The 27651-nt window shown below is 40.9% G+C and overlaps 1 protein-coding gene across 3 annotated transcripts in view; it reads right to left on the bottom strand.

Moving 5' to 3' along the window:
- LOC111079545 (CUGBP Elav-like family member 2) overlaps nucleotides 1-20411 on the bottom strand; it is a 97899-nt gene extending 77488 nt beyond the window's left edge. For all 3 annotated transcript variants that reach the window (XR_002608363.2, XM_041594841.1, XM_041594842.1), the window contains exon 1: nucleotides 19475-20411. Coding sequence is in view for 2 of the 3 variants with exons in the window: in XM_041594841.1 (XP_041450775.1) it covers nucleotides 19475-20238 (764 nt within the window). In the remaining variant the exon portion in view is untranslated. The remainder of the gene's footprint in view (nucleotides 1-19474) is intronic.
- Nucleotides 20412-27651: the final 7240 nt, after the last annotated feature.

Here is a 27651-nt window from a genome sequence, read left to right as displayed (position 1 = left end):
CTCTGCTCACTCTGGCACACACACACTATGGGTAGGATGTGCATAAATAAGGCTTCCCTATAGAAAATGAAAATTGTACGTTACTTTTTTTCCTTTTTGCTATTTTTTTTTTTTTTTTTTGGTAATTTTGATGCTGCGTTCCACATAAACTCTAATATAACAAAAACAAAATCCCTTCTAAAATACTTTTCGTATTGCCCCAAAATAAAAGCGAAACCTTTTCGAATGCATTTAGGCATGTGTGGTGTGTGTGTGTGTGTGTCCTGCTAACCCAAATAGCGCTCATAAAGTGATAATTAAATAAGTTTGTTGCGCAAAGTCCTGACCACAGCTGGGAATAAAAAAAATAAATAAACAAAATTAAAGCTACAAAAATGTATTTTTGTAAGCTTAAGGGTTAAGGCCAAAAAGTAATTGCATTAAGAGAGAGAGAGATGGTATGGTATTTGATAATAATTAGTTGCATAAATATTGAATATTTATTGTAATAGAATTTTAATTTTAATTTTAATTCTTTATTATTGCCTTTTCTTTAAATTATATTCAAGAAATTTGTCTGCTTAAATTTCGCTAATTATCAGCAAACATTTCAGCCACAGATATCATCACACACACACACACAGCGAGGTAGCGAGGAGGCACAACCCTGACAATTGCACAAAAGCTCATCCAGAAGCGCACAATGGCAAAAACAGCTGGCTGGTCCTTGTTCTATGTATGTTCTAGGCTGTACTTTTCCCTCGTATTTCTGTCCTGTGTTCTCCCGCTGCTACTGTTTTCTACTCTGCTGCTCATTGGCCACTTGAAGACAAAAGCAGAACCAGAGGCTGAGGCAGTAGACAGGCAGTGCCAATGTCCGTTTGTTCGTTGTCCGCCAGTTGCCAATCGCCAGTGCAACGAAGCGGTAAATGCAACACCACGACACGACACGAAACGACACAGCAGAGAGACCAAGCCAGGCCAAGCAGCAGTTGCAGGTTGCAGTTGCAGCTGCAACATGAGCACACTTTAACCCAGGAGTCGATATCATTTCCGGCCAAATGCCTTTACAATATGGCAGTGGCAGCGGCAGTGGCAGTGGCAGTGGCAAGTAGAGGCAGGATGCGAAAGCACAAGGGGGGCATGAATGGGTCTGAGGTGAACATCAAGAGCAGACACAATGCACACACACACACACACACACACACACAAAACAACAAAACAGCAAGTTTTGCTTTGCCTTCACTGCCTCTTCACCCACCCCCACCCACCCCCTTTTCTACAAACATTTTCCTGACTTTTGCCCGACTCTTAAAGAGCTTTCAGCAAGCCAACGAACTGCCACCACACTCTTCTCTCTCTCTCTCTCTCCCTCTCCCACTCTCTCTCTCCCTCTCTTTCTCTTAACCGAAAAATTGCATTCAAAAACATTTTCAAGTCAAAAACGCTGACAGACTGCATCGTCTAGGACTGGTGCTGTGTGGTGGCTGGGGGGGGGGGGCTTCGCTGACAGGCCGCCGTCTAGCCGAACAAAAAAATTAAGTTTTGACTGCAATCGTTTTGGGTACACTGAGCAAAAAAAAAACACAGCTACAAATGGGAGCTAACAAAAGAAATTTTAAGCCCATAAGAAAGAAAACTCTGCAGCATTTCCCTTCGCTGCACGTAACTTTTTGGCATATTTAATCTCTGCTCTGAAGTGTTCCAGAAAACCTTCAATTTAAATTTCCATAAAACCTTTTCAGTGCATTCATCGCTTGGCCACAAACCGAAGACCACAACAACACCGCTTCGCTTCAAGCCAGCGACTAGGCAGGCAGCGGCGGCGGCGGCAGTCGTCATTCGTTCCACCGCCCCCAGTCACTCACTCACTCACTCAGTCAGTCAATCAACGAGTCATTCGGTTACCCTGCCGCTGCCTCTGCCGCTGCCACCCCATTTACCACTCCAAGAGGCAGGCGCCGGCCTGTCAAGTTGTCGTCTGGGGCCTGCGAAATTAGCGGCTGCCTGCAATTACGGGCGCGCGGAAATGCGATGAGAACACCGTTAGACAGGGGGCACAGGGAACTGCTACCCGACGACTCCCTTTTCACACAGCGAAAACTTTTGTCAGGCACTTGAATGCAGAGAGCACCACCCAACCCCCAACCCCCAACCCCAACGCCAACCCAACGAGCATATTTGGGCAATTCTTTAGCGATTCCTTTCGCAGCTAATTGTTGTTGTTAGGCATTTCCGTTGGCAGACGCTTTAGAGAGTCCCCCCCCCCCCCCCCCCCTTCTGGCCAAAAACTAGGCTAATTGGCCCCTGCCAGGCTATTGTATGGATTTATAATTGAAAATCAATAGGGAAGAGAGCTTCGTGGCACCGAGGACTTTGGGGAGTATCCACAGCGGGTACGGGTCGGGTGGCACAGCTGCTCCTGCTGCTGCTGCTGCTGCACAGAATATTCCGAATAGACATAATCTATTGCCCAATTTTAGGGAGCCAAAAACCGTTTAAGGCGCCTTTTTGCCCCTTTTGCTTAAAATCGCTTTAACCTACCGAAAATCAGAGCAAACTGTTTTGGGGTGTGCAGAGGAGAGGAGCGGCGGTTGGTGATGGCATAGGAGGAGCGAGGAGAGGAGCGGCGGTAGGTGATGGCATAGGAGGAGCATTGCTTACAGCAATTTTGCAACACTTTGGCAACTCAAAGAATGTTTTTAATTAAATCAAAAAAGCAAAACCCCCCACCCAGTCCCCCACCTATAGCCACCTCCTACCACCTATCTTCTACCACTGCCTTTGGGGCTTATCCCAACACGTGTGTGTGTGTGTGTGAGGGCAAACTTTTCGTTGGCAAAAATTCATTAAAAATTTAATTTTCGCTCAACAAGTTGAAAAATGAAAGCAATGAAAGAAGTAACTAAAAAAAATAAGAAAAGTAAAATACTACAGGGCAGTGTTAAGTCTAGGAAATACCTATTAATTAAATAGGTAAATAAATAAATTTTAGGAATTAAATTTCCACGAACCAAAGCAACGACTAAAACCACTAGAAGGTATCCCAAAATTCGTCAAGCCCATCATATGGACACCAAAACAATATACCTTTGGTGCTGCAGAAGTGCGCAGTAAACTCCGCGAGCAGCGGATATGAAGAGCGGCTAGCATGAAAGGGAAGGGAACAGGAGATGGAAAGCAGGAACAGACCTGACCCGAAAAGGTAAAAGATAGTAAAGAATGCACTTTGCTAATAAGTTTCGGCGCTTTTCGAATATCAGATGACGACGCGACTAGAGCGTGAGAGCAAGAGAGGGCAGGAGGCGGAGGCGGAGGAGAGCGCGAGCGATGTCAGCAGAGCGTAGGGCAGAGTAGCAGCGGAGCGAGCGAGCGGCAGGGGGAGAGTGGAGAGCAAGTGTGGGCAAAAGAGCGAGCGGCAGTGGGGAAAGGAGCATCGAGCGAGCGCGAGAGTTCAAAAACTTTGTGCTCTTTCTGCCTGCCCACGTGACATGCGAAAAATATTTCCAGCAGCTGGATACAAAAAAAAAAAAAACACCAACAAAATGATAAGGGTGGTAAAAGGTGGTGGTTGGGGACAGTGCGGAGGAGATTGCCTACCGCTCCTCCTCTCCCTCTTTACTTTGGTGCAAGTTTTCGCCATTTGTGTGTCAATGTATGCCAAGAGCCTGTGCCGCTCTACCTCTGCCACCCCACCCACCCACTCTTTCAGGGGAAGCCTGGCTGCACAGCAAAGTGTTTGATGTTGTTGTTGTTGCTGGTGTTGTTGGGTGCGCAACGAGGCATGCACATGGTTTACATTAGGCTAAGTAGCACACACACACACTTGCACACACACCAAAAGCTCCCAGCGGCAGCAGAACAAACTCACTTGGCGCCTACCTGCCTAGCCACGTAGGCAGAGGTAGCGGCAGAAGTAGCGGGAGAGGTGAACCCAGAGGCACCGGCACAGTGGGACAAGTAGTAACCGACAGCCGTCACATTTTACAAATTTTACAAACAAAGAAGAAAGTATTTAATGAAAGACTCTATAAACTTAAAAAATATATATAGATATTTAAATATTTTTAAAATATATAAACGTAAATAAAGTTGCCCCAATCAGTGCATTTTTTAGCAAATATTTTATGGGGACCACTGTCAACAGCCTTTACCTTAATTATAAACTTAAACAAAATATATTTAAATATTTTTAAAATATAAACGTAAATAAATCCCCCTGCCGATATTTATTAGCAAATATTGTTTTGGGGTAAGCATCTCTGATTCAATCAGTCCTTTACCTTAATTAATTAAATTCCCATTGATACTTCTTTGTACCACATTTTGTTCCCCAACCACTGTGCCAACGCACTGCAGCATCGAAATGGAGGAGCAGCAGCAGCAGCAGCCACCCGGGCAAGTGTTTGTGTTTTGGCATAAACGCGCGTTGATAAGCCAAAAGGCTAAGGGTTGCCACCACCGCCACATGGGTCTCCTCAAGGGTTACAACAGAGCAGCATCGCACCACGAGTGGGGAAATATTCCCCTTAGATAACTAAAAAAAAAGCACACGAAAATGTTTGCCCGAATAAAACGCAGCGTACAAAAAGCGGAAAAGTGCAAAAGAATGGAAAAACAAAAGTTGATAAGCGAGCGACCAGTTCCTGGCTCGACCTCACTTAACATATTCTCCATGGAGGGGGCCGGAAAAATACGACGGGAGGTGGGCTGTCGAGTAGGGCATGGACTAGGCTTTGGGGTTGGTGTGTGGGTGGGTGGGTAGCTATTGCCATTGTCTATATAAATTTATGTCTAACAGGGGCAGCAGCTCTTGGTTTAATGGTGTGAATTATATTAAGCGTCACACACACACACACACTTACAAGCAAACGGCAGAAACAGCTGTGTGTGTATAAACACATACGTGGTTGCTGTGGCAACCCTATCCATAGGTCTTGGGTGTGTGTGTGTGTGTGTGTGTCTGCCGCTGATTTGTTTTTATCACAGCTCCCCGGAGGCATCAATTATGCGCTGATGCCAGAAGCGAGGGCAACTTTTTTTTTTCTTGACCCCTCCCCTCTTTCGTTGCGGGTGGCATTTAATGGAAGAGAATACAATTTTCAAATGTGTGGGGGGGAGAAGAGAATATGTTGCTGGGGGTTGTTTAAGTTGGGTGGCCCAGCCAAGTTTGTTAAACCGTTAAAAGAAAAAGTGCACACGCACCATAAGTTTTGCTTACGCAGAGTTGGGGAGTCGGGATCAGAAAAAAAAATGCTGGGAAAGTAACCTTTCGACAGACGTTCATTTCAATGATGGGTGCATCGCGTTTCGAAGAAATTAAAGTGCCTAAAGGTATATAGTATATATATATATTCTATATTTATATTATTAATATTATTTATGATAATATTTATTAATATTATTTAATAATTATTAATATTATTTAATATTTATTAATATTATTTAATATTTATTAATATTATTTAATATTTACTAATATTATTTATTATTAATATTTTATTATTTATTATTATTATTATTATTAAACTCCCTAAAATCGAACTTCCATTTCTAACCCTTACTTAAAAAAACAATAAATATTTCTACTGCTTTTTCATTTTACAGGAAACCAAAAACACTCATCCCAAATGCACCCCCACGCCACAATATATGGCGGCTCTTTATGTGCCACATAAAACTCCGAATTATAACCAAAAAAAAAAAAAATGTTAATGTCAACAATTGCCAGAAAATGCCATGCCTTACCCCCAAGACGCCCCTTAATCTCACTCTACCCCCGAAAACACCGTAAACGTAAAGCTGCCATCACCACAGCAGCCTCACATAAAAACGATTTCGCGCTTTCCGTACAAAAAAAAAAAAGTAAAAGAAGAAATACAGCAGAAAACCTTTTTTAATTCTTTTTTAAGCAAACAAATAAAATTATGCTAAGAGGGTGCTGCGGGGGGATAAAAAGCATAAACACGGCAAATAAATATGCCGAGGGGTAAGAATAATGCTGGGAAGGGGGTGGAGAGAGCTTTGCTCCCTGGGGTGCCTTCAATGCGGCCATTATGACGAGCAGAAAATGCGCCAACAAAAATATAGCCAAAAAGAAGAGCTAGTGGCTATGGAAGCGAAGCTCTTTATACCCTTGAAGAAAGAATTTTCAACATGATCTTATTGGAAAAAGAATATCGTAATGTTTCAGCGAGTTAAAAAAATTTATTAATTTATTATATTTATATTTATATATATTTATCTTATTTTATATTTTATATTATATTTATACTGTCCGTAGCTGGTGGAGCCATACCCTAAGTTAGCAAAAGCTAAAAAGATCGAAAAGGGGCGGGCGCTGCGCCGGGGGGGGGGGGGGGGGGGGGGGGGGGGGGGGCGGGGGGGCGCCCCGCGGTCGCCGCGGCCGCGCGGGGCGGCCCGGGGGGGGGGGGGGGCGGCCGGCGGCGGCGGCCCGGCGCGCAGCGCGCGTGGCGGGGGGGGGGGGGGCGCGCCCCCCCCGCCGGGGGCCCGTATAACTTCATAAATTCTCTATAAATAAAATACTTTCTTTCTTTTTTGCTGAGTCAAACATTTTAACAAAATATTATACCCTCAGCAGAGTATCAGCGACAGCAAAAGAAAACGCATTTCACATTTCGTTTGGCGAAAACTGCCAACCGTCTGACGAACAGAGGGAATTTCACAGAGAGTTATGTCTGAGAATGGCAGACAACGAGGAAGGGTGGGAGGCAGGGAGGGAGAGCAGCCGCCACGCCATGCTTCGAGGGTTCGGTTTTTTTTTTTCACTGTGTTTAATGAGCTAAGCGGAAGGAAGTCCCTCACAGCGCGCCGCGACGTCGAAGTTGACGTTTGTAATATAAAAATAAATATATATGAAAAAAAAATAAGCCAAAAAGGGAAAATTGTAAGGACAGGCCCCCATTTTTTGTTTGGTAAGCGAAATGTGGTGGGGGGGCGACTGCAAAGAAAAGTTGAAAATTAACGCGCGTCTGTCACTTTTACTTTTCATTGCTGGCTCTGGATTTCTCAGGATTGGGATTTGCTCGTCATTTGCTGCTTGAAGACTGCTTGATGAGGAGTGGAGTTTGGGGGGGACTGCCAGGGACTTTATAAAATTTAATTTCTTTAAGCCAACTTTTTGAGAGCCGCATTAAGACTGACAATAAAATGGCTAAAATGTTGCTTGATTTTGTTTGAAAATTCTGTGGGTGGCAAGAATGGCAGATGAGACACATATAGACAGCAGGCACATGGGTGGGGGGCTACCAATTTAAGATCTTTTGTTGGTCTACTCAACCCTAGAACATTTTTTTTATTCAACAAAAATTGAACAATATTATAGACAGAAAAATGGAATTATTATATATTAATATATTATAGACAGAAAAATGGAAAGGCTTTACAGGCTAAGCCATAAATAAGCTATGTTCTAATCAGTCCAAAAATACGAAAAACACCCAGTTGGTACTCAATATAAAATAGAAAAGTTGTGCACTAAAAAGCGCGTTGCTCTAGCCTTAATAGTGCCCCGAAAACCAGGTGTTCAAAGAGCCATAAAATAAAATATGGCTATAATATTGATCCCATCTTAATGTACATATATGTAGATATAATCAATCTTTATCGCTCTGAAATGCCGTACTCTTTAAATACTGGGCTGAAAAATATATATTTATATTTATATTATATATTATTATATTTATATTTTTATTTTAGGCTAATGGCAAAAACATATTGCATGAAATACTCTGTAAATATGGCACAGCTAATCCATAAGTCAACACAAAATATGCTTTGCTTTTCGCTAATACCTAAAAGTTTATTCGTTTTTATTTAAACGCTTCTCGACTAATCCACAAAGCCTTGAGCAAAGGATCGGATCTACTTACAGGCCGTAAAATGATTTCCTCCAAAAGCCTAAAATCTCCTTTTATTTCCGTAAATTTGGAGAGGATTTCGAACCAGTTTAGCTAACTCCAAAATCCACAAACCAGAATGCAAGTCACAAGAGTCACTTCAGCCGACTAAGCTCCACTCCATCCAACAGCATCTCCCTCCCGACTTGGTTGCCCAAATGTAAAACATTCACCTAAACATGGTAAATCAGTGGAGCAGCAGCTGATGGAGTGGGTGGAACAGGGAACAGGCAGCAGGCAGCAGGTAATAAAACACCGTCGTTTAGATATTTGACTTAGATTTTCAATAAAATACTGTGCCAATCTACGCAGCCAACTGCTTGACAGCCACCCACCCAAATCTTTTTGCATAAGCCAGGACAATCTAATTTTATAGCCAAAGCTGCTGGGGAGAGAGAGGGAGAGTGGAACTCTGGCTGAGAAACTAAGGAAATGCTGGGCCAAATAAATTGCCTCAGTTGTAATGTAAGCCGGGACTTTAGCCACCCACCACTTTCCCACCTCTCTGCTCTGCCCATCGGTATCGCGTGTAATGCGCTCAATCAAAAGTCAAATGTCTAAAAATATTATGAAAAGCCTTTTTGCCTGTTAGCCAGGCCCAGAGGCCCAGGAGGGCCCAAGACCAGACACCAGGCAGGACACGTTGCCAGGACGCAGCTTTCGTGGCTGGCCAGGCGAACGGGCAGGGCATTCCCCAAGGGGTTGGATCAACCGCTGAAGCAGCTCCAGCTCTGGTACCTACTGTGTGTACAATGGGACTACTGCGGAATTATTCGAAATATTTGTACGTTTCGTGGCAGGCTGTCCAAGAGTTAAACCAATAAATTAAACTAAAAGTTGTTGGATGTAAACTATTAAAATATTTTCCAAATAATATAATATCTATATAATAATATATATATAATATAATATATATATAGTATAATATATACTAATATAATATATTAATATAATATTCTATAATATATATATAAAATACATAAAATATTTAATCTTCAGGCAACTTTTAGGAACGATTAGGTAGCTTGGAGCTATCTATGTATATTTATGAAATTATTTAGGCTAACTAACTACTATCTGTAGGCATTTTGGCTGACCAATCTGTGCACAGTTCGCAATTAACTAAAAACCTAGCTAATTTTTTAATAGCTAAACATTGTTATTCCATAAACTATAATCAATAAAAAGTCCCCCATTGTTGCCCACTGTGCCCCATGCTTAGAATTCATTTATGCTGGGCTCCTGCTGCTGGGCTGGTGCTTCGATTTTGGTGTGTGTTTCGTTTCGTTTCTTGGGTGAACGAGTGTGGTGTGGTTGGGTTTGTTTTTCCTCCTAGTTCCCGCCGTTTCGTGCTTATCGTTCTACCATTCCCCCCTGCACCATGCAGCTCACTATTTCTGCCCTTTCTATCATGTTCGGACGAATCGGTTTCGATTTCTTTTCATTTATACACTTTCCTGAACTCAAACTCCGCCACCTTGCCACTTGCTGCTCCTGCACCTTCGTCCTGCTGCTGGTCTTGGTCCTGTCTCTGTCTATAGTCTGCAAATAGTCTTTGCTTGTTATACTTTTTCCGCTTTTCTTTTGGCTCGTTTTCTCCAGTTCTTTTTTTGTATTCTATTATTGGCTCCATTTGGTTTTGGCTTGCGTTTGTTTATGCTTCATTTTGATTTTTCTCAGCTCAAATTGTATTTGTTGTTTCTATTTTGGTGGCGCCGCGCCCCTTCCTTTGCATAGTCCTCTGACTACTGCTCCTTCCATGCTTTTTCCTCTATCCCTTTTTGGTTTATCCGTCTATCCTTTTTTTTGTGTTGCTGCCTGCCTGCCTCTACTTTGTTTGTTCTGTTAGTTGAGTCGTCGTCGTCGTCGTCCGGTAAGTTTATTTGTATTTTGGTTTATAAGGCCCTGCCCGCTCGCAGGTTTTGTCCTTTTTCAGGACCTGCGCGTCCCATGGCCCCTGGCAAATGACTTCCACTTTTCCTTCCACTTCCAGTTCCTTTTCCTTGTGCCACTGCTGCTGCCGCTGCTGTTGCTGCTCTCAATGTCTAAATTTATGTGTAGCCGCAATTTATTTAAATTTATGTGGCTTTTGTCAAATTGATTTCAACGCTAAAGTGGGTTGACAAGGTAAACTGTTGGGTGGGGCGGGGCCTACGGGGCTACGCAAGGGCGCAGCAAAGCAGTGCGATTTTTTAGCACTGCTTGATTGAGTTGCCATTGGCGGGAAAATGGATAAATGGGATAGGCGGCTAGGCCTGGGTTAATCAGTTGGGGCAAAGTGACTGGGATTAAAAGCTTACGAAATTTGGCTCTGAAAAGCTTAAAAAAGGTCTAGGGAAAGGGCAAAAAATACTAGTAAGTAAAGGCACCTCCAATTAAAGTGCAGCTTGCTCCTCTAAAGTTATTCACAATTTTTCTTGCCATCATTAATTCCAAAATTCCACCCACTCCAAAAACGGCCTGCCAATTACTTCGATGACTTGTCATCATCAGCCCGCCCATTGATATTGATGAAAAATGGCACACAGGCGGCCCGGCCTAAAGGCCGTAGTCAAATAAATAGATTTTTATGACAGGCCTGAGGGGCCAGAGATCCCCCCATAAAGGTTACAACTAGAGGCACGAAAGCAGCTCTAACCAACCAAAAAAAAAATAAAGAAAAAAGGTTTCATATCAAAATGGCAATAAATAACAAACAATGCTGTCTGCAATTTTCCACTTTATAAAAGAAAAGCCATAAACAAAAGGGGTTTTCTCTCCAAGCCCGAAAAATTACCATGGATGTTCCCTTTTTTTTTGGGGGGGAGCTTTGTGTGTTGTTTGTTGCGGCTCATAAATGCAGGGAGGGGTTTGGATAAGAGATGGTAGGCGGAAATGACTGACTGCTTGTAGAGGCCTTGCCTTGGAGGATCATGGGGTACAGGCGCTGAGAGCTTGTAGCATATATTTTTTGCCTCGCAATTAATTAATCTCCAAGGTAATAACGAACAACAACAGCCACGAGACCCCGTAACTCGTACCCGTACCCGTACTCGGGTCCGGAGTACAGCATGGATAGCAATTGTTTGCGCTTCTGTTTTTATTGTTTTCGTACGTTTTTGGCCTGGCCTGGCCGCCTCTGCTTGTGGTGTTGTGTGCCACAACAGGAAAAACATCGAGTTGTCTGCAATTCGCCGTTTGGTGGGGCAGTGGGGTGGGGGTACGAGTACGGGTACGGCGGATACGGGTTACGCGCGTCATGTGTTTGGCATTTTGTGCATTGGCGCTGACGCGCCGTTTTAATTTATGAAAATGTTTTTGCGGAAATGAAATGGGGTGGGGATATACATATAGCAAGGGTTTTAAGGGGGGCATAAATATTGTTGAGCTTTGTTTGACATTGGATGAGGTTTAAGCCTTGCCCTTTAGTAGGGATTAAGTATGGCAAAAGTATGAGGATACTCATACTCGTGTTTATGCTTTATCCAGTGATTAACCAACAGCCATTGTTTTTTTTTTTTTTAATACTGAAAATAATCCTTTTTTTTTTGTCATGGATTGCATTCTGAGGTTGCTCAACTTATTATTCAGAATTTTTCTACTTTCAATTGAAAATTTCTTCATAGAAAATCGAAACCCTTCCTGAAGTTACCACACACTTTACCCAAAGTTATTCCCCTCAAATATAACACACAAAATTCGGTATAAAACTTCAATTTACTTTGCATTTTTGCGCCAAAAAAAAAAAAACCCTAAAATTGCATACTAAACTGAACCGAACCGCAACATAAATAAAAGCGAAAACAAATAATGCTTACAAAGTGTCGAAAAATCTACAAAAACAAAACCCATGGCAGTGAGAAAAACTACCATCAGCAGGCGGAAAGGGGTTAGGGTGGAGAGGAGCTAAGCAGAAGAAGGAGCCAGGGCAAAGTTCATTTCCACACCAAAATCAATGAACCAACAACACGCAGAAAAGGTGGCAGAGGAGGAGAAGCAGCAGCAGCAGCAGTGGATTGAAGCTGCTTATTGGCACGGTAACTTTTTCAGCGTCGCTTTTTTCACTGCCATGATAAATAGATAAACAACACAGCTAAAATATTAGCTCTAATAATATATTTGATTGATTTCGGCACTGAAAAGTTGTAGCACTAGAAAAACGATCGGTGAAAAACGCATCGTGTAGCAGCGCACCAGTAGAAGACGACGCCGAAGAGCAGAGCAGCAGCGAACATAGCAGAAGAGACATAACCTAGCACACAGACTGGCCACAGCTTGTGCCGGTCTACCCAGCAAGTAGATTTAAGAAGTGGGCAAAAGCAAAGTAACGGCAAGTGCGAGAGATATGGAGTGGAGTGGTGAGAGCGCTCAGGCACAGCTTTCCAGCTTTTGTTTTGCCATTGAGCGGCAGCAGCGCATTCGAAGACCGCAAACGCAGTTACACAAACAACATACCGACACTCACGCAGAGTGAGAGTGGGAGAGAGGGAGCACAGAGCAAACACCAAAAAATGGTTTAGCGAGTGGGTGAGTGAGTAGGGGGGGCGGGGGTGAGAGAACCAAAAACTAACCGCAATTTTCGAGGCGCTTGCATGCGATAGAAATAGAAAAGTAAAGGAATAAAAACAAACATATGAAAAGAGCTTTTCGGGTTTTAGTGTGGCTTTTGAGAGGCGAATAAGTAAATACCCTTTCCTTGCACATGGGAGTTTTATGAAATAAATTTTCAAATTATATATATTTTGGTTGTAAAATATATTGATGTAGAGAATAAACTTTAAAGAAATTAAATTACATTTGCCATTGCAGCGAATGCCACATATCCTTACAAAGTGTAACCTTGTGAAAAAAAAACCAGGGACTACCAAACGGCGCCCATTTTATTAATGCTTCCTCCACAACCGACAACTGCGGCTGCTTTCACTTTTCACTTCTTTTTTTTCTCTGTACTCCCCAACCGACCGACCTTTTTTATTGCTTTATATTTTATTTTATTTGGCATGCCCCTACCATTAATTCTTTTTTTATTTGCTGACCAGTAGAGGAACCACAAAATGGAATAAAAAGCCAAAATCAACAACATTTGGAGCAGTTTCATTTACTAATTTTTTTTTTTTCGCTCTCGCAGTGTCGGGCATGGATGGACTGGACCCTTAGTTATTGATTTGGAGTGTGCATCGATATACATATAGAATGTGTTGTGTGCCAAAGGGAAAACTTTGCAGACGGGGCTCTGGGCCGGAGGGGAGGGTTCTTCCGGAGTGTGTGATTAATACATTTGGTCAGGCATTAAAAAAACACACACACAGAGAGTGGGAGAGAGACGAACTCAAACTGAACTCTATTTTATTTGACTTAACCACTTCAGAGAGCCATGTGCCGTGTGCTCCCCTTTCTTTTATTTTTTTTTGTATTATTTTTTATTTGCCCTGACTTTAAGGACTCTTGAGTAATGATGGCCAGACCAAAAGTGAACCGAACGGGGACTCCGCAAATTTGCGGCAGGCAGGCAACCGAACCAGAGAAAAGGAAAAGTGCTGACATGTTATTTGTGCAGTTAACGAGCTGAGTTATTTTCCTGGGGAACAAACCGCACTTGAATACTCCGTGCAACAACAGCAACCCCAAACCCCAACAGCAGCAAAAGTCGAGGGAAAATAAAAGGATAATGGCCGCAGCTCCGCTGAATATTTTCCAACCCTACCCCACTCTCCATTTTCGGTTTCTGCTTAACAAATTACACAAAATTTATTTGCCCTTTTTTCAAGCTGTGTTATTTGTTTATTCGATGGCCCCTCATTAAAATTGGAAATGTAATTTTTTGGCTTCACACATACCCCGACCACTTTCCAAACTTAACTTTAATAAACAAAAATTTACTGGCACCCACACATTCTGTAAATTTTATAATATCTTTGGCATTTTGTGATTCATAATTTAGTAGCATAATTTGTGGCCCAATTAGTAACAGCGAAAAATTGTTTATAAATGTATAATATTAAATGAAAATCAAGTGCACAACTGATATATTTATGGAACTACACAACAACATTGTTGCCAGAAACATTATTAGTTCTTTTTTTTGGCAATAAATTAGCATTTTAAATGTGTTTTTTTTTTTGGTCAAATTTTAACACATTCCAAATATATTTATAGCATGTAAAATTTAATGTTTTACCATTAGAAACATTTTACGGTTAATTATTTTTATGTATGATTTAACATTTAAAAATTTAGGCAAAATTTTCCAATAAACCCAAGAAATTAACATTTGTAGTAGCTGTAAAAAATATACATACAACATTTTTATAAAAACCTTTTTTTTTTAGCCAATATTTTACAACATTTTTGAATGCTCGACAATTGTGAACCGCAATATTAAAATAAATTTGGCCAAATATTCAACTATTTGAATGCAACATTCTTTCAATTGAATCCATACATATTTCAGCTATTTTATTTATTTAAAAGTTAATTTTTTGGCGATATTTCCTACAATGACAATTTAAAACCAATCGAAACGAGTCATGACATTTTAATACTCAGTACTCAGTTTTTATATAAAGAAACTTTATATACATTTTCGGGTCTGCCGGTTAAATTTAAAAGAATTTATTATACCCATAAACTCGTCGAGTACCGGGCATAAAAATCTAAGAAAAAAGATAAAACAAATCCGCCACACAACATTCAACATGAATTTCCACAAGTTCCACCATTGAGTTTCTTTATTTTCAACGTTTAATTTCAACAGGCTGCAAGCAAATAGTTATATTCGCAAATACTCGTAAATTACAAATATTTTCGAATATAAATATTTTTTACGTATATTATTTATACCAGGTAATTGCCCCAAAAGCATAAAATATTTCCAAAAATATTTTACGTAAAAGGAATGCAAAACGTGAAATTTAATACGTTGAGATTTGTTCGCCTATGCAATGCAATCTTCAACACATTCCCAGCTAGCAAATGAAACAATTTTATGTATGCGCAAACATATTTTCATGGAATTCACTGCAGCGCCCTGAAACGCAGCCAACGGGTGGGTAGAAAACATAACTCATGCATGTAATTTATATGCAACTTTCTATTTTTATTTAAATAACAAATTTACGCCAAAACGGGCATCAACAATGAGCAGACCAGATGCCGCTCTCTCTCACTCACTCCCGCTTCTGTCAAATATTTAACATATTTTTTTTCTTTTTTTTTTTAAATAAAATTATCATAAAACAATAAAGGTGAAAAGTATGCAGACATTCGTGCACACATATGGGGCTATGGCTGTGGCTAATACAGATGCAGTTTTGCTTAGAGCCCGGCTCAGAGAGTTGCAACTATGCAAATGGCAAACAAGGAACAGGGACAACCTAGGCTCTCAACCCCTGCGCTGGCTTACTTATGGTAGTACTGCAGACAGAAAGACCCAGAGAGAGATGAATGCATATGGGCTGCTACTTTTGCTGGCAGTCTGATTTCGATTTCACTAAAACAAAACACAGGCTAAGAGCGGTTGATTAGTGGAGTGTTACGACCTGGCAGATACCCACTAGTAAGATTATTTTAAGGAAAAATTTAATATAAATTTAAATTTTAGATTTAAATTTAAATTAAATTAAATGTAAATTTATTTCAATGCTCTTTTGGGCCTTTCCCTCCACATACCTGTTACAAATATCCCCTACGAACCCAATATACCCTTCTCCATACCTCGAGAGCCGTGCCAGCCACAGAGAAAGAAAACAAACGTCGCGAGTTGGGCGTCTCTCAGTGGGTTATCCTTGACTGGCCCTGAGCCTGCAGCTAAATTAGCTTTGCCTGGGTCACACGGACACCCAACCAGAGCAACAGACCGGAGCAGGCTGGCACTGGCTGGGCAGGAGAGAGCATGGAGCAGGATGTGCAAACAACAGCAAGAGTAAAAAAGAAAAGGCAAAAGCAGCAGCAGCGGCAGCAGCAGCAACAATTGAAATGAAACAAACGCAGAGAATGCTGTAAAGTGAAATGCAACTCTGGGTTTGGGTTATAAATAGACTCACACACAAACATACACACACACACACACACACACACACACACACACACACACACACACACGGCAGAGAGTGTGGATGAGAGGGAGCACAGCTGATATGTATGTGTGTTCTTGTTTTTGTTTTATTCTAAAGCTATTCTAAAGCACAGCCAGGCAGCAGGGCAGCATTCTTTTCAATTGCATTCTGCTTCTTGCTTTTTGCCTATCCCATTGGGGAGGACAAACAATGAACAAGAGAACAGAACAGAGAAGAGAAGAGAAAAATGTTTGCCTGAGCCTTGAGCTGCTCCTCTTGCATTTGTGGGCTGAGTATAGAAAGTGCTTAAAAAATATATGTAAGCAGAACAGAGATCAGATCACGTGTCCTTGTGGCAGTGCTTGATCAAACATCGAAGCATGAAGGTAACCAATGGGTCGGCAGCAGTCAAGGTTCAGTGTACCCTGATGTCAGCACTGTTCAGAGTTGTTAAGCAAAGCCCGCTACTCAGCATCTATAGTGTATCCAAGCTAATCCAAAAACGGGTAAAAACTCACTGGAAAAGAGCTGGAATGATGAGAGTACTTGAAAACCCACCCTTAACTGCTAAGCTACACTGGAAGAGAGAGAGGGAGTGGGAGAGGCAGAGATGAAAGAGAGCTGCGAGGCAGGAGAACTTTTTTTCTTATGCTAACTATTCGATTCGTTTGGGTGAGATTTTGGAATCTCATACATAGATCAATTCCCATTGCCTACAAATGTAGCTTATATTTCTATTTTCTACTAAAAGTTTAAGCTAGCTCTAAAAACAAGGCATGCATTTCCTTTCTTTTGCATTTCGTTCCTTTTTGCTCACGCATTCCATTGTCACTCCACATACAATTCACAGCCAGACAAAAGCTCCAACAAGCCTGCTCAAACATGCAGGGATATTTGCTTACGTGTCCAAAGCTCATCTCATACACGCGCCCCCGCCCCACCCCCAGACAGTCCACACAGGCACCACCACTCAGGGCCACTTTCATAAATGAAAAACCTCTCAGAGTTTTGTTTTCTATTTCTATTTGTTTAACGTTGCCAGCCAGCCAGCCAGCCAGCCAGCCAGCGGTTTGTTTTATTGTGTTGTTTTCTCGTTTTCTCGTTTTTTTTTCTTTTTTCTTTTTTGTTTTATGTTTATTTTGTCGCGCATTAGAAAAACCTCGCGGTAATTTTGAATTTCACTTTCACACAGATAATTCCGCCTTTGGGGATGTGGGATTTACGTAATTATTATATGCGCAGGCCCCTGATGACGATTCATATTTGATATCTGTGCCTCATCAGTTGCAGAGCTACAGGTACCGCCCGCGAGCCACACTAATTGCCACATTTCGGTGTATGCCGCCGCCGCCACATGCAAATGCAACATCATTTTGCCCGCCCCGAAGCTAATTGCATTGCAACACGCGCTTTAAAGTCAATGAACGATTTGGTATTTGGCTTGCCGCAATTTGAGGCACGCAAATGTCAAAGCTTTTTAAAATAGCCATAAAATGTCGGCAACAAAAGGGGGGGCCTGCTGGCATAGCCCCCAAAAATAGCAACAACCGTTGTGTAAATTGCCAAAACAATAAACATAAAATGTCATACATAACACAGTTGAGTAATACAAAATTTATGCAATGTTTTCTTTTCTTGGGGCTTTTTATCGAGCGCGTAAATGTGTGTACCCGTGGGTGGTGTTTGGAGATGAACGCGTGAGTGGGTCGTGAGAAGCAAAGAGCTAAGAAGGAAGAAGCAGAGGAAGAAGAAGGATAACTAAGGAAGCTGTCAGTGTCTCCTAAAAGTATGCACTGAAAATTACGTTGCTCTGGCATTAATTCTGCTCCGAAGCCAAGTGTTCAAATAGCCAACGGAAACTAGATTTGTTAATTAAAGCTACACTACTGAACCGATCGTAATGAAATTTAGTTATCAAATAGAGTTTATCATTCTTCATAATTCTGGATTAAAGAAAAAAATATTCTTAGCGCTAAGTATTTTAAATAACACCATCTCTATATGGTTATATTTGCTTAGCTTTTATGTGGCACACAAATAACTTGGGAAACGTAAATAGAAAGGGCAGTAGTGTGCTGGTAACTGCCAAAAGGTCGCCTCCTGTAGGCGCCACACTATTTGCATGTGTGAAGGAGCCAAAAGTTGCGAGCTAAGAATATCGTGAGTAACAAGCAAGCCCTTCTCATAGCCACAAATCAAAAGGCAGAGAAACATGAAACAATATGTCAAATGATATTACACATTAAATTAGTTAAGACCCAGCAGCAGATATGTGTGTATGTATAATAAAGCTGCCTGTGTCGTGTGTGTGTCGGAGTGGAGTGTCAGAGTCAGTGTCTGCGGGTGTTCGTGTCGAGCATATGGTTTTTGGGGGAAATTTCCCCCTTTTCTTTTTCTTTGCTTTTCCTTCTCGGCTTGAGCACAATTTACCCAGCAGCAATTTGTCACGTGACATTTTCGTTTGGCCAAAAATTACAAATGTTTTTATTATTTTTGTTTATGCTTTTCTTGTGTTTTTGGTGTTGCTGCTGCGGTTGCATGCTTCGCTGCGAGGCGTTTGCCAAGAGGTGCGTGTTCTCTAGTATGATTTTGATTTCTTGACGTGTGTTCACACCGAAGATACCACATAACATGACAGCAGAGCGATTGAGAGAGTAGGAATTGAAGTGTGCTAGCTTCATGTCTATACATTTTCCCTTATTTTTGCAATGGTCTAAAACCACTCAACATTTTTAATGGATTTTCCATGTATGATAATGGAGTCCTTGCTGTAAAAATTCCTTGCATTTCCATAATTATACGGCTTCTGTTTGATTTTAGCTAACGAATTAGATTAATTTTTTTAAAACCAAAATTTGTATGCATGCAAACATGCGATGCCGAAGAAAGTTTATGGACAGAACAAAAAATTGTAATGAAAATTAGAATGTTCAAATTTTGCTTGCGTTATAATTCTTTGTAGAGCTCTAAAACTTTATCGATACTTTAAATTTATCAGAAAAACGTATCATGGATCATGTATCATGTATCAGTTATCATGCTTATCCTGCCTTACAATTGATTGTAATCGCTCCAGCGTAAAACTTATTTATGTATAATTTTTTTGTTCACTCGACTAAGTTCTCTTTTTTCTCAATATACTCTGCTTATTCCTGTTGATTTTTCCAGCTATCGATGTAGGCCAACAGCCGTGTATCATGTATCAAAAAAAAGATATCGTACCAAATTGATTTAGGTTTCGAGACCCACAAATGAAACTGAGCCCAAGTGAGCCCACCAATCAATAGCATTTACATATACGTAAATGAAATGTAAATAGTCACAAAACAATAAATCGATGTGGGGGGTTGGGTAAAATATGCTTAGGACACACGTGTTTTCGGTACAGTTACAGGCACATTTTTTCGGTAGAGTTAGAACACATAAATGCAATGACTGAAGGGTTTAGTGTGAGAGAATCTGTTTTATGTGTGTATTTTTTTTTTGTTTTTTTTTTTTGTGTGTGTCTGTGTGTAGTGTTTGTGTTATCTCACTCGCACTCACCTATCCCTCAGGCAAATTTTGAACTCATGCTGGGAATCATAATCGCTGTTATCGATGAAATTGTTCCTTTCCCTGTGTTCCCTATCACGTTCTCGCTCCCTTTCGCGCTCTCGCTCGCGCTGATACTCCTGCATATTGGCCAGCTGTTTGTGGAACAGCTCCTGCTGTGACTGCAGCAGCTCGTGATGATCTTGCAGGGCCACCAGCTGGGACAATTGCTGCTGATATGGCGTCTGTGGATTGGGCGAGTTGGGGCGATGCCGCTGATACGGATGATGATGGTGCGGCGCATGATGGTTCAAATGATGATGATGCGGATGACGATTCTGTGTCATTGTCCTGCCGCCGCCACCGCCGCCTCCTTGATTGCTGGCAGCATGCTGCTGTTGATGTTGCTGCTGATGCTGCTGTTGCTGCTGGCCCTGCGTATGCGGGTGATGCAGACTCGGTGTGCTCTTCAATTGCGTTAGCTTGTGGCAACTCGTTACCTCGGCCAGTCCAAACTCCAGCTCGGCCTGTGCCTGCTGCTCGTACGCCTGCTGTGCCTGTTGCAATCTCTCTCGTTCGTTTCGCGGCGAATTGGCCAGCTGTTCGGCGGGCGGTTCAATCTCCACCGCCGAATAATCGTAGTCCAGGTGATGATGATGATGGTGCAGACTCTGTGCGGGCTTGCTATTGCCACCAGCACTGGGCGCCGTGACGGCACCTGTGCCGGGCGTCGCTGTGGCTATCTTACCAGCCAGTGCATCTAAAGAACTCAGCATGGCTTTAACTATCTCTTGAAGTCTCTCTCTCTGGCTTAGTTATATCCTTTCCTTATGATTGTTCCTGCATATAAAACTCGTGGGTCTCTGGTTCTCGCCGGTTCAAAAATTTTTGCTTTTATCGCTTGTTTTCTGTTTTATTGTTTTTTTCGTATTTATTGCTTAGAACTTGCCTGAGGGAGAAGTTGGGAGGCAAATTGCATTGGATTAGTAAATTTCAATGAATATTTATTAGTTAAGGTAGCAACAAAAAAAAAAAAAAAACAAATGTTTGACCTTGACAATCATGCATCTCATTCACTCTAGTGGAAAAGGTATGAAGGGCTCACTCCCTCACTCTCTCTTAGATATTCTTTATGTTTATTTTGTAGCTTAGGTCAGCTACATTTCACTTAAGCTCTTTCCCTCTGTACAGCTCTACAAAATGCCAACAACAAAAAAAAAAAAAAGGGAACAGGGAACCCAGTTCAGGACCCACTCACAGGACCCACTCACACCCATGTTCATTCACTCTATGCTGCTGCTACTGCTGTGTGAGTGCTTTGTGGAGTGTCTGTGCAGCGTACACGTACGTACGTCTGTCTGTCCCCGTGTCTGTGGTTGTAAAATGCAAACACTTGAGCTAGAAAAGGGCTAGCCGGAAAGCCAATGCGCCCTCAGTGGAGACGGTTGTAGGTGGAGCTGGAGCTGGAGTGCTTGCTTCTCTCATTGTGTCCAGTGTTTGCTGGCCCTCACACACACACACTCCACTTGCGTAGGGGCCCTGCTTTGTGGTCAAAATAATTGGGGGACATTCACATGGAGAAAATCAAGAGGAAAATGCAAACATTTTCAAATATTTAATATATATTTTTGGAGCAGAGCAAATTTAACAATTTAAACACAACAAAAATGTCACAAAATTAAAATGCATAAATTACTTACTGAGAAATTAAAAAAATAAAACATTTTAATATTAAAATGACAAACTCATAAATTTAAAAATAAAAAAACAAACAAATTTCTGTGCTGATTCTTCAGTTTACTTTTAAAATTTATGAGTTTGTCATTTTAATATTCAAATAACAAAATCATAAATTAAAAAAAAAAAAAACATATTTCTTGAATATTTTTGTTTGATTCTTTGCCACCAAAAAGTAAGTCTTTTGTGAGTTCCGCCAAAAGAGAAGGCAGCCAAATGGACGGCGGAGCCAAGTCAGAGAATGAGAATAAGAATAAGTAAAATGCAACAGCTTGGTATAAAATATAAATATAAATTTTACCGCTCAAAATAAAAAATCGTTAAACAAAAATTGAACTTAAATATATCCAAAAAATTGCCAATCGAATTAAAAACAATCTTAGGCTCTCACAAGCTGGGCAATCCAATTTTGAAGTTCTATCTCTGACAAAGCAGCAGGCAGAAGAGCTTAGAGCTCTCATCTCTCACTCAAGTTTATTTGTGGATTATCTCAAGGATTTTGCAATGAATGTAGATTGCAATACTTTGTGGCTAACCCTGGAGGAGAGCCTGTCAACTGCAGCAGCAACAGCAACAGCAGATGGAAGGCTAACCCATCGAGCAGCAGTAGCAGCCAGCAAACAAGTTGACCACACAATCCTGGGCAGCTCCTCTGCTCTGTGATCTGTGCTATGTTTTCTCTATCTTTGGCCATCGGTAGTCACTGTTATATCTATGCACTGGCATCGCATCATCCTTAACCACTTCTCTCCTTAGCCAACACTGCCCATATCCTCCTCTTGTACTCAACACCTGCAAAATATCTTCAATCAAATTTGCAAGCTTACAGCAAAAATGTTCTAGTACCAAAAAAAACTACAAAGTTTGCTTTAGTATCTATCCCTTTTTGGGCAGCGATGATTGCGGAGCGGATGGGGATTGGGGTGCGCTGTGGTGTGTGGTTTATAGAAAGGTAAGATCCCATTGTCTAGCCAGGCGTTTGTGCACGAGTGGGAGCGAGTGGGAGGGAGTCTTGATGTTTGTTGCATGACATACTATGAAAGTCAACTTGAATGCAACGCTGGCTGTGTACATTTTACCATATATATTTAGGTCTCTGTAGGTTTTAGCCCACCACCCATTCATAGCCATTTCTGTGTGTATTTGCGCCCTGCAACTTTAAGTAGTTCTGCCATGCCACCTTCCCTCTACTCTCTCTACTCTTCCGCATCCGATGCTATGTTTCCTCCTCATCCCACAGCTATGTTTGCTCCTCTTCCACTGCTATGTTTCCTCCTCTACTCTCTCTCTCTATGCTGCATTTGAAAGGAATTTGCCTTTTACAAGATTTTACTCTTTGCAATTTACACGCGTCGACCGCTTTCCCATAAACATACTACCCACAGCACCACCCCCCTCACAAGCAGCACTCACACAGATAAACTCAAAAACGAATGCAATGTTTGTGTTGGATGTTGCAAGAGCATTTGGCTTTTGTAAATGTTACTTCCTTATTACATGGCATTATATTATTGCACACATACACACACACACATAGAGTCGTCTTGCAGCTATCAAAGTAGTCTGAGCCACAAAAAGGTGGATGGGTGATGGGTGATGGCTGTTGGGGTGCAGCTGGGGCTGTGCTTGTAAAATGTTTTCCAGGATGTTTGCTCACGCAGGAAGTCGCAACAGCAACGGAAAGAAAGCAATCCTTGCTGTGCGTAATTAGCAGGAGGCTGCTGCCAAGAAAATGCACTTTAAATACTCATTCGGGGCAGGGTCTGACTATAATAATTGGCATCAGTTTTGAGCACAAATAAAACGCAGATCTTAACTTTAAAGCGGCAAAAGCTTTTTGCTTAAATTTAAAATACATGTTTTTGATTTATTCATAATATTTATGCATAAAATATAATTTAATAATCAATTTTTAAATCAAAACGTAATTATTCGATTCCCAGAGCTTTTCTCTGGGTGTAAATTTTACCCCCTACATAAAATTATTGGCATCAGATTTGAGCACAAATAAAACGGATCTTTACTTTACTTTGCTTAAATTAAAAATAAATTTCATTCATTTATTCATATATTATTTATGAATAAAATGTAATTTAATTATCAATTTATAAATCAAAGTGAGAGATCTTTACTTTAAAGCGGGAAAATATCTTTACTTAAATTAAAAATAAATTTCATTTATTTATTCATAATATTTATGCATAAAATATAATTTAATTATCAATTTTTAAATCAAAACGATTCGATTCCCAGAGCTTTCCTCGGGGTGTAAATTGTACCCCCCACATAAAATTAAATGCATAATAAACACAAATTAGCATTTGGTTATTTTGCCATGAATTTCAATACTATTTAAAGCTTAAAAAAAAACCAATTCTAAAACTTAATTAGGCATTCAACTAATTTCATTCAAAGCAAAAACCAAGAGCACAACCCACAGCCGCAAGGCAGCAGGACAGCGAGCGAGAAAGCGCGTCAGACGAGAGAGTTAGTTCCGCATTTTATTTAGTTTTTTTTTTTCATTAGTCCCTGGCATAATAGAATTTGAAAAGCAAGCGAGATTAAGTCATGTGCTCTGTGTGTGTGTGTGTTATCAGAACTAACAAATGAAAACTATAAAAGAGAAATGGGTGAAAAAAAAGCAAAGCGAGCAAAGAAAATCGCGCCAGACGAGGACACCCAGTCGGTCGGCGGTGCATCAAAGACCAGAACGCGCTCTCCATAACCCAAAAACATAAATCCTTTGCTGTGAAAAATAAATAAAAAAGTGAAGCTGGCAAAAGAGTAAAATGAATATGCACTCTGGTCCCACAATCCATCCCAGGGACCCAGAACTAGACCAGAATGCAGACTAGAAGAAACATTTCAAAGAGTGCTGGAAATACAAGTGGGAAAAAAGTTGATAAGCGGCAAACAGCAAAAGCTTTTTAACACCCAGCAACCACACAGACCGAAAGAGAGATGAAGATGAAGCTGACGCATTGAATGCGGATTGCAGTCAGATAAAAAAATAAAATTAATAATGAGATTTTTCAGCACGAGCGCCAAGCTAGAAATATTGAGTGAAAGCCAAAGGAAATTTCTCACCCATTGCAGCTTTAAGTAACACAGAAAGAAGAACAAGCTGTTTTTAAGCAGAATTAATCGCGAGAGCTGTTCAAAGCAGAAGCAGAAGAAACAGGAAGAGTGAAGAGTGCTTCGAAAATAAACCAAAACACTAATTAAATATTGCAGCAGAGAAGTTCTTTGAACAAGTTCCATTGCTGTGTAAATGCTTTCGTTTTGAAGCGTTTTCAACCTCATGAATATTTACAGATTCATTCAATTATCTATTGCAACTACTGCAAACTGCAACATTTCCTGTGCAACATTTTCTGGCCATTATTTTGCCATGATTATGATGGCCAACTGGAGCAAATATTCCCCTTTAGGCCAGCATTAAATCAAATGGAGCATTTTGCATCACCGAAACACACACACACACACAAATATTGTGTCACCTCACAAAATGTTATGATCCTGAGGAGACAAATCCAATCAGAATCCCCCTCTATACACACAGATGCATAAATTGTCATCTGACAATTTAATAAACAATGCAAACTTGGGGCTAAAATGATTCGATATTCAGGGGGGGGGGGGGGATATGCAGAGCAAATGTAAATGAATCAACTAACTAATTAAGCAGGAATTGGCAATGAAGGGTGGGAACGCCCCAAAGGATGGCCCAGAAACTGTGTGTTCAGCCCGTATTGATTTCTCTCTACTTTGTCCATAAATAATAGATCAACATGCCACAAAAACTAGCACCAAAAAATGCACTAAAATTCCACATCTTAAAGGCCGGGCATACGAAACTTAAATCTTTTAATAAAATGTGGTACACAATTGTTGCCTTCGTGGTGCTATAAAGCTGAAAGAACCGCAGCAGCAGCAGCAGCAACAGCAACAACAACAAACTCAAAGTCACGATGAGTGGGAGAAAGCAATTACTTTCTGCTTTTGCTTGTTGCTTCTCTAGTACTCCCAAAGAATTCTCTCATCCGCAGCCGAAAAAAAAAAAAAAAAAAAAAATGGAATAGAAAACTTTTTGTGGCCCTGACAGCAGTTTATGCTACACTTGCTTCGACTCAAACTGTCAATATTTTACTTTAAGACACACAGCAGCAACAGCCCAAGAAGCAGCCCTAGAAGCAGAGCCAGCAGCAGCAGCCACATCATTTGCCATAAATTTACTTCATGCTGCTGTAACCAACGAAAGTCGGCGAAAGAAACAACAATGTGGGGAGAAGTACTTTTTGGGCGCGTTCCAGCAAAGAATTTCGTCTTGAATTTATAGCGAGATTTACTTAATTTTAGTACTGTGGTAGTTCAAGGGAAGCGCATGAAACATAGAGAGTAGTTTGGCTGTTTGAACACTAGGACTTCGAATATTAATATTAATACTAGAGCAGCGCGAACTGAGCACTGAAATTGAAATAAATATAATAAATACTATATTTTTTTCATTTCAGGTATAAATTCCTTTTCAAATTATAATTTTGCCAAATAAATCTCGAATTTATTTCAGATTTATACCTGTCCAAAATTTAAATGAAATCGATGGCAAAGACGCTGTCGTGTTGCCCAGTCGGCTGCTCCTTCTTGCCATAGCGCAGCTTGTACTACTATCTTGTGGTTGGCCCTAGACATGTGTTTCACTTGCAAAGTTAAGACGAGACTGTGTCCCAACTCTTCCCACCCACCCAACACCACGCCGCACACTGGCCCACAAATTTTGAGGTCAGCAATGGGCAGGCCCAGAAGGTCTGGCATAAATCTGTGCGGAGCAGAGAGTCAGCGTCGAGGGAAAACAACACCGAAACCGAAACACCGTCTTGGACAGGACATCATGCTCGGGGCGAGTTGGGCATTGGGCGAGTCCTTGGACCTGGACTTTGAACCCCCCATGTTGATGCTGGTAATCAAGGCATTAAGTGTGTTTACTGTTTATTTTATTAGACTTTAAGGCTTAATAGCTTATTCCCGAGCATTTTCGGTAGGCTCGCTTTTGTTACGCTCAAGAGCTGCCTCCCTCCTTTGTCCCACGCCATCACCAGAGCCCTTTCCTGCGGCGCCCCTTCAAGTATTTAATTAAAGTCAACTTTGATTTAATTAAAAGTTCCTGGCACTGGCCCAATATTTCTCTAATGAATAATTTATGCCAAACAGTGGCAAAAAACAAAACCAAAAAAATAAATGAATGGCAGCCAAACTGATTAAAGCAAATAAACATAAAAATGGCGAAGGAATTCGCTGATGCTGTGAGCAAAAACAGGAAGTGCGACAAGTTACAAGAAGTTTGCACCGCAAAATAAGAAAAAAACTCTTACTCTCATTAGCGCAAAACTTTCACCAGACGATAACCTTTCCTTTACCTACCTCCCTCTCTCTCCCGACCAACCTTTTTTTTACAACTATAATTCTTTTTGCTTTTATTTTGAATGGAAAACTTTTTCGTTTAATTTTTTTTTCTTTCTTTTTTATGTGCCATTCTGTTTTCTCTCCGTCTAAGAACTCAGACAGTACTTGGTCAATTTCCTGGTCAGTTTTTGTAACTTTGTTGACGTGGCACAATCGACTGACTGTCGCCGTCTTAACTGTTGTTGTCCCCTGGCGTTAATCTGCCAATTTTTTGTGGAAAATATTCAGCAAGTGCCCAACATTGAAGTGTATCTTTTGTACGTTGTTGTTAGAGTACATATTTGAGCAGATCTTGGGTTATTTATCACAAAAGAAGTTTCTTGTATGCAACTTTTCTTTCATAATCAAATCAAATGTTTAGCTTAAATATTTGTAGTATCCAAGCAGAAGAAAATTCAAATAATAATTTCCATTGTTTGATTTATCAAAAATACTTCTGAAGTGAAGTAGTTTGTGCTTTTCAGTTTACGATTTTCCCATAATAAAATAAAATCAGTTTCCTTTTTGTAGCAGCTTTGAGAAACATGAGCAGTTGAAGCAACTTGAGAAATGAATGAAATTCTCATCGAGAAAGAGAGAGCGAGAGAGAGGAAGTACCTGATCAAACAATGCTAAGCCAATACAAATAATAACACACAAGTGTGAGCGGCGACTGGACAGAGAGAGAGAGAGAGAGAACAAAATGAAAAATATTTCACAATTGGGTTTTCATATTTTGTTGTCTTTTCGATACCCTGGTATAGTGAGAAAGGGTATGTCTTATATCTAAAAATCGAAAGAGTTTTAAAGGGTATCTGCAGACGTTTAAATAGAATGTAACACGAAGAGGCGAAACAAGTAAAGACACAGAAGCTAAGCAGCAAAGTAGAGAGTCCCGTTGCTTGTCGTATTTACTAAAAGCGCGGCCTGAGAGCGAGAGAGAGAGAGTGAGAGAGAGGCTACACTCATCGTGCAAGCGAAGACCAAGCTGACGACTGACGATGCAGTCG

This window comes from Drosophila obscura, unplaced genomic scaffold (genome assembly GCF_018151105.1).
Source record: "Drosophila obscura isolate BZ-5 IFL unplaced genomic scaffold, ASM1815110v1 contig_37, whole genome shotgun sequence".
Classification (NCBI taxonomy): Eukaryota; Metazoa; Arthropoda; class Insecta; order Diptera; family Drosophilidae; genus Drosophila; species Drosophila obscura.
The sequence above is the reverse complement of the archived record's forward strand: the minus strand, read 5'-3'. Positions and strand labels throughout refer to the sequence as shown.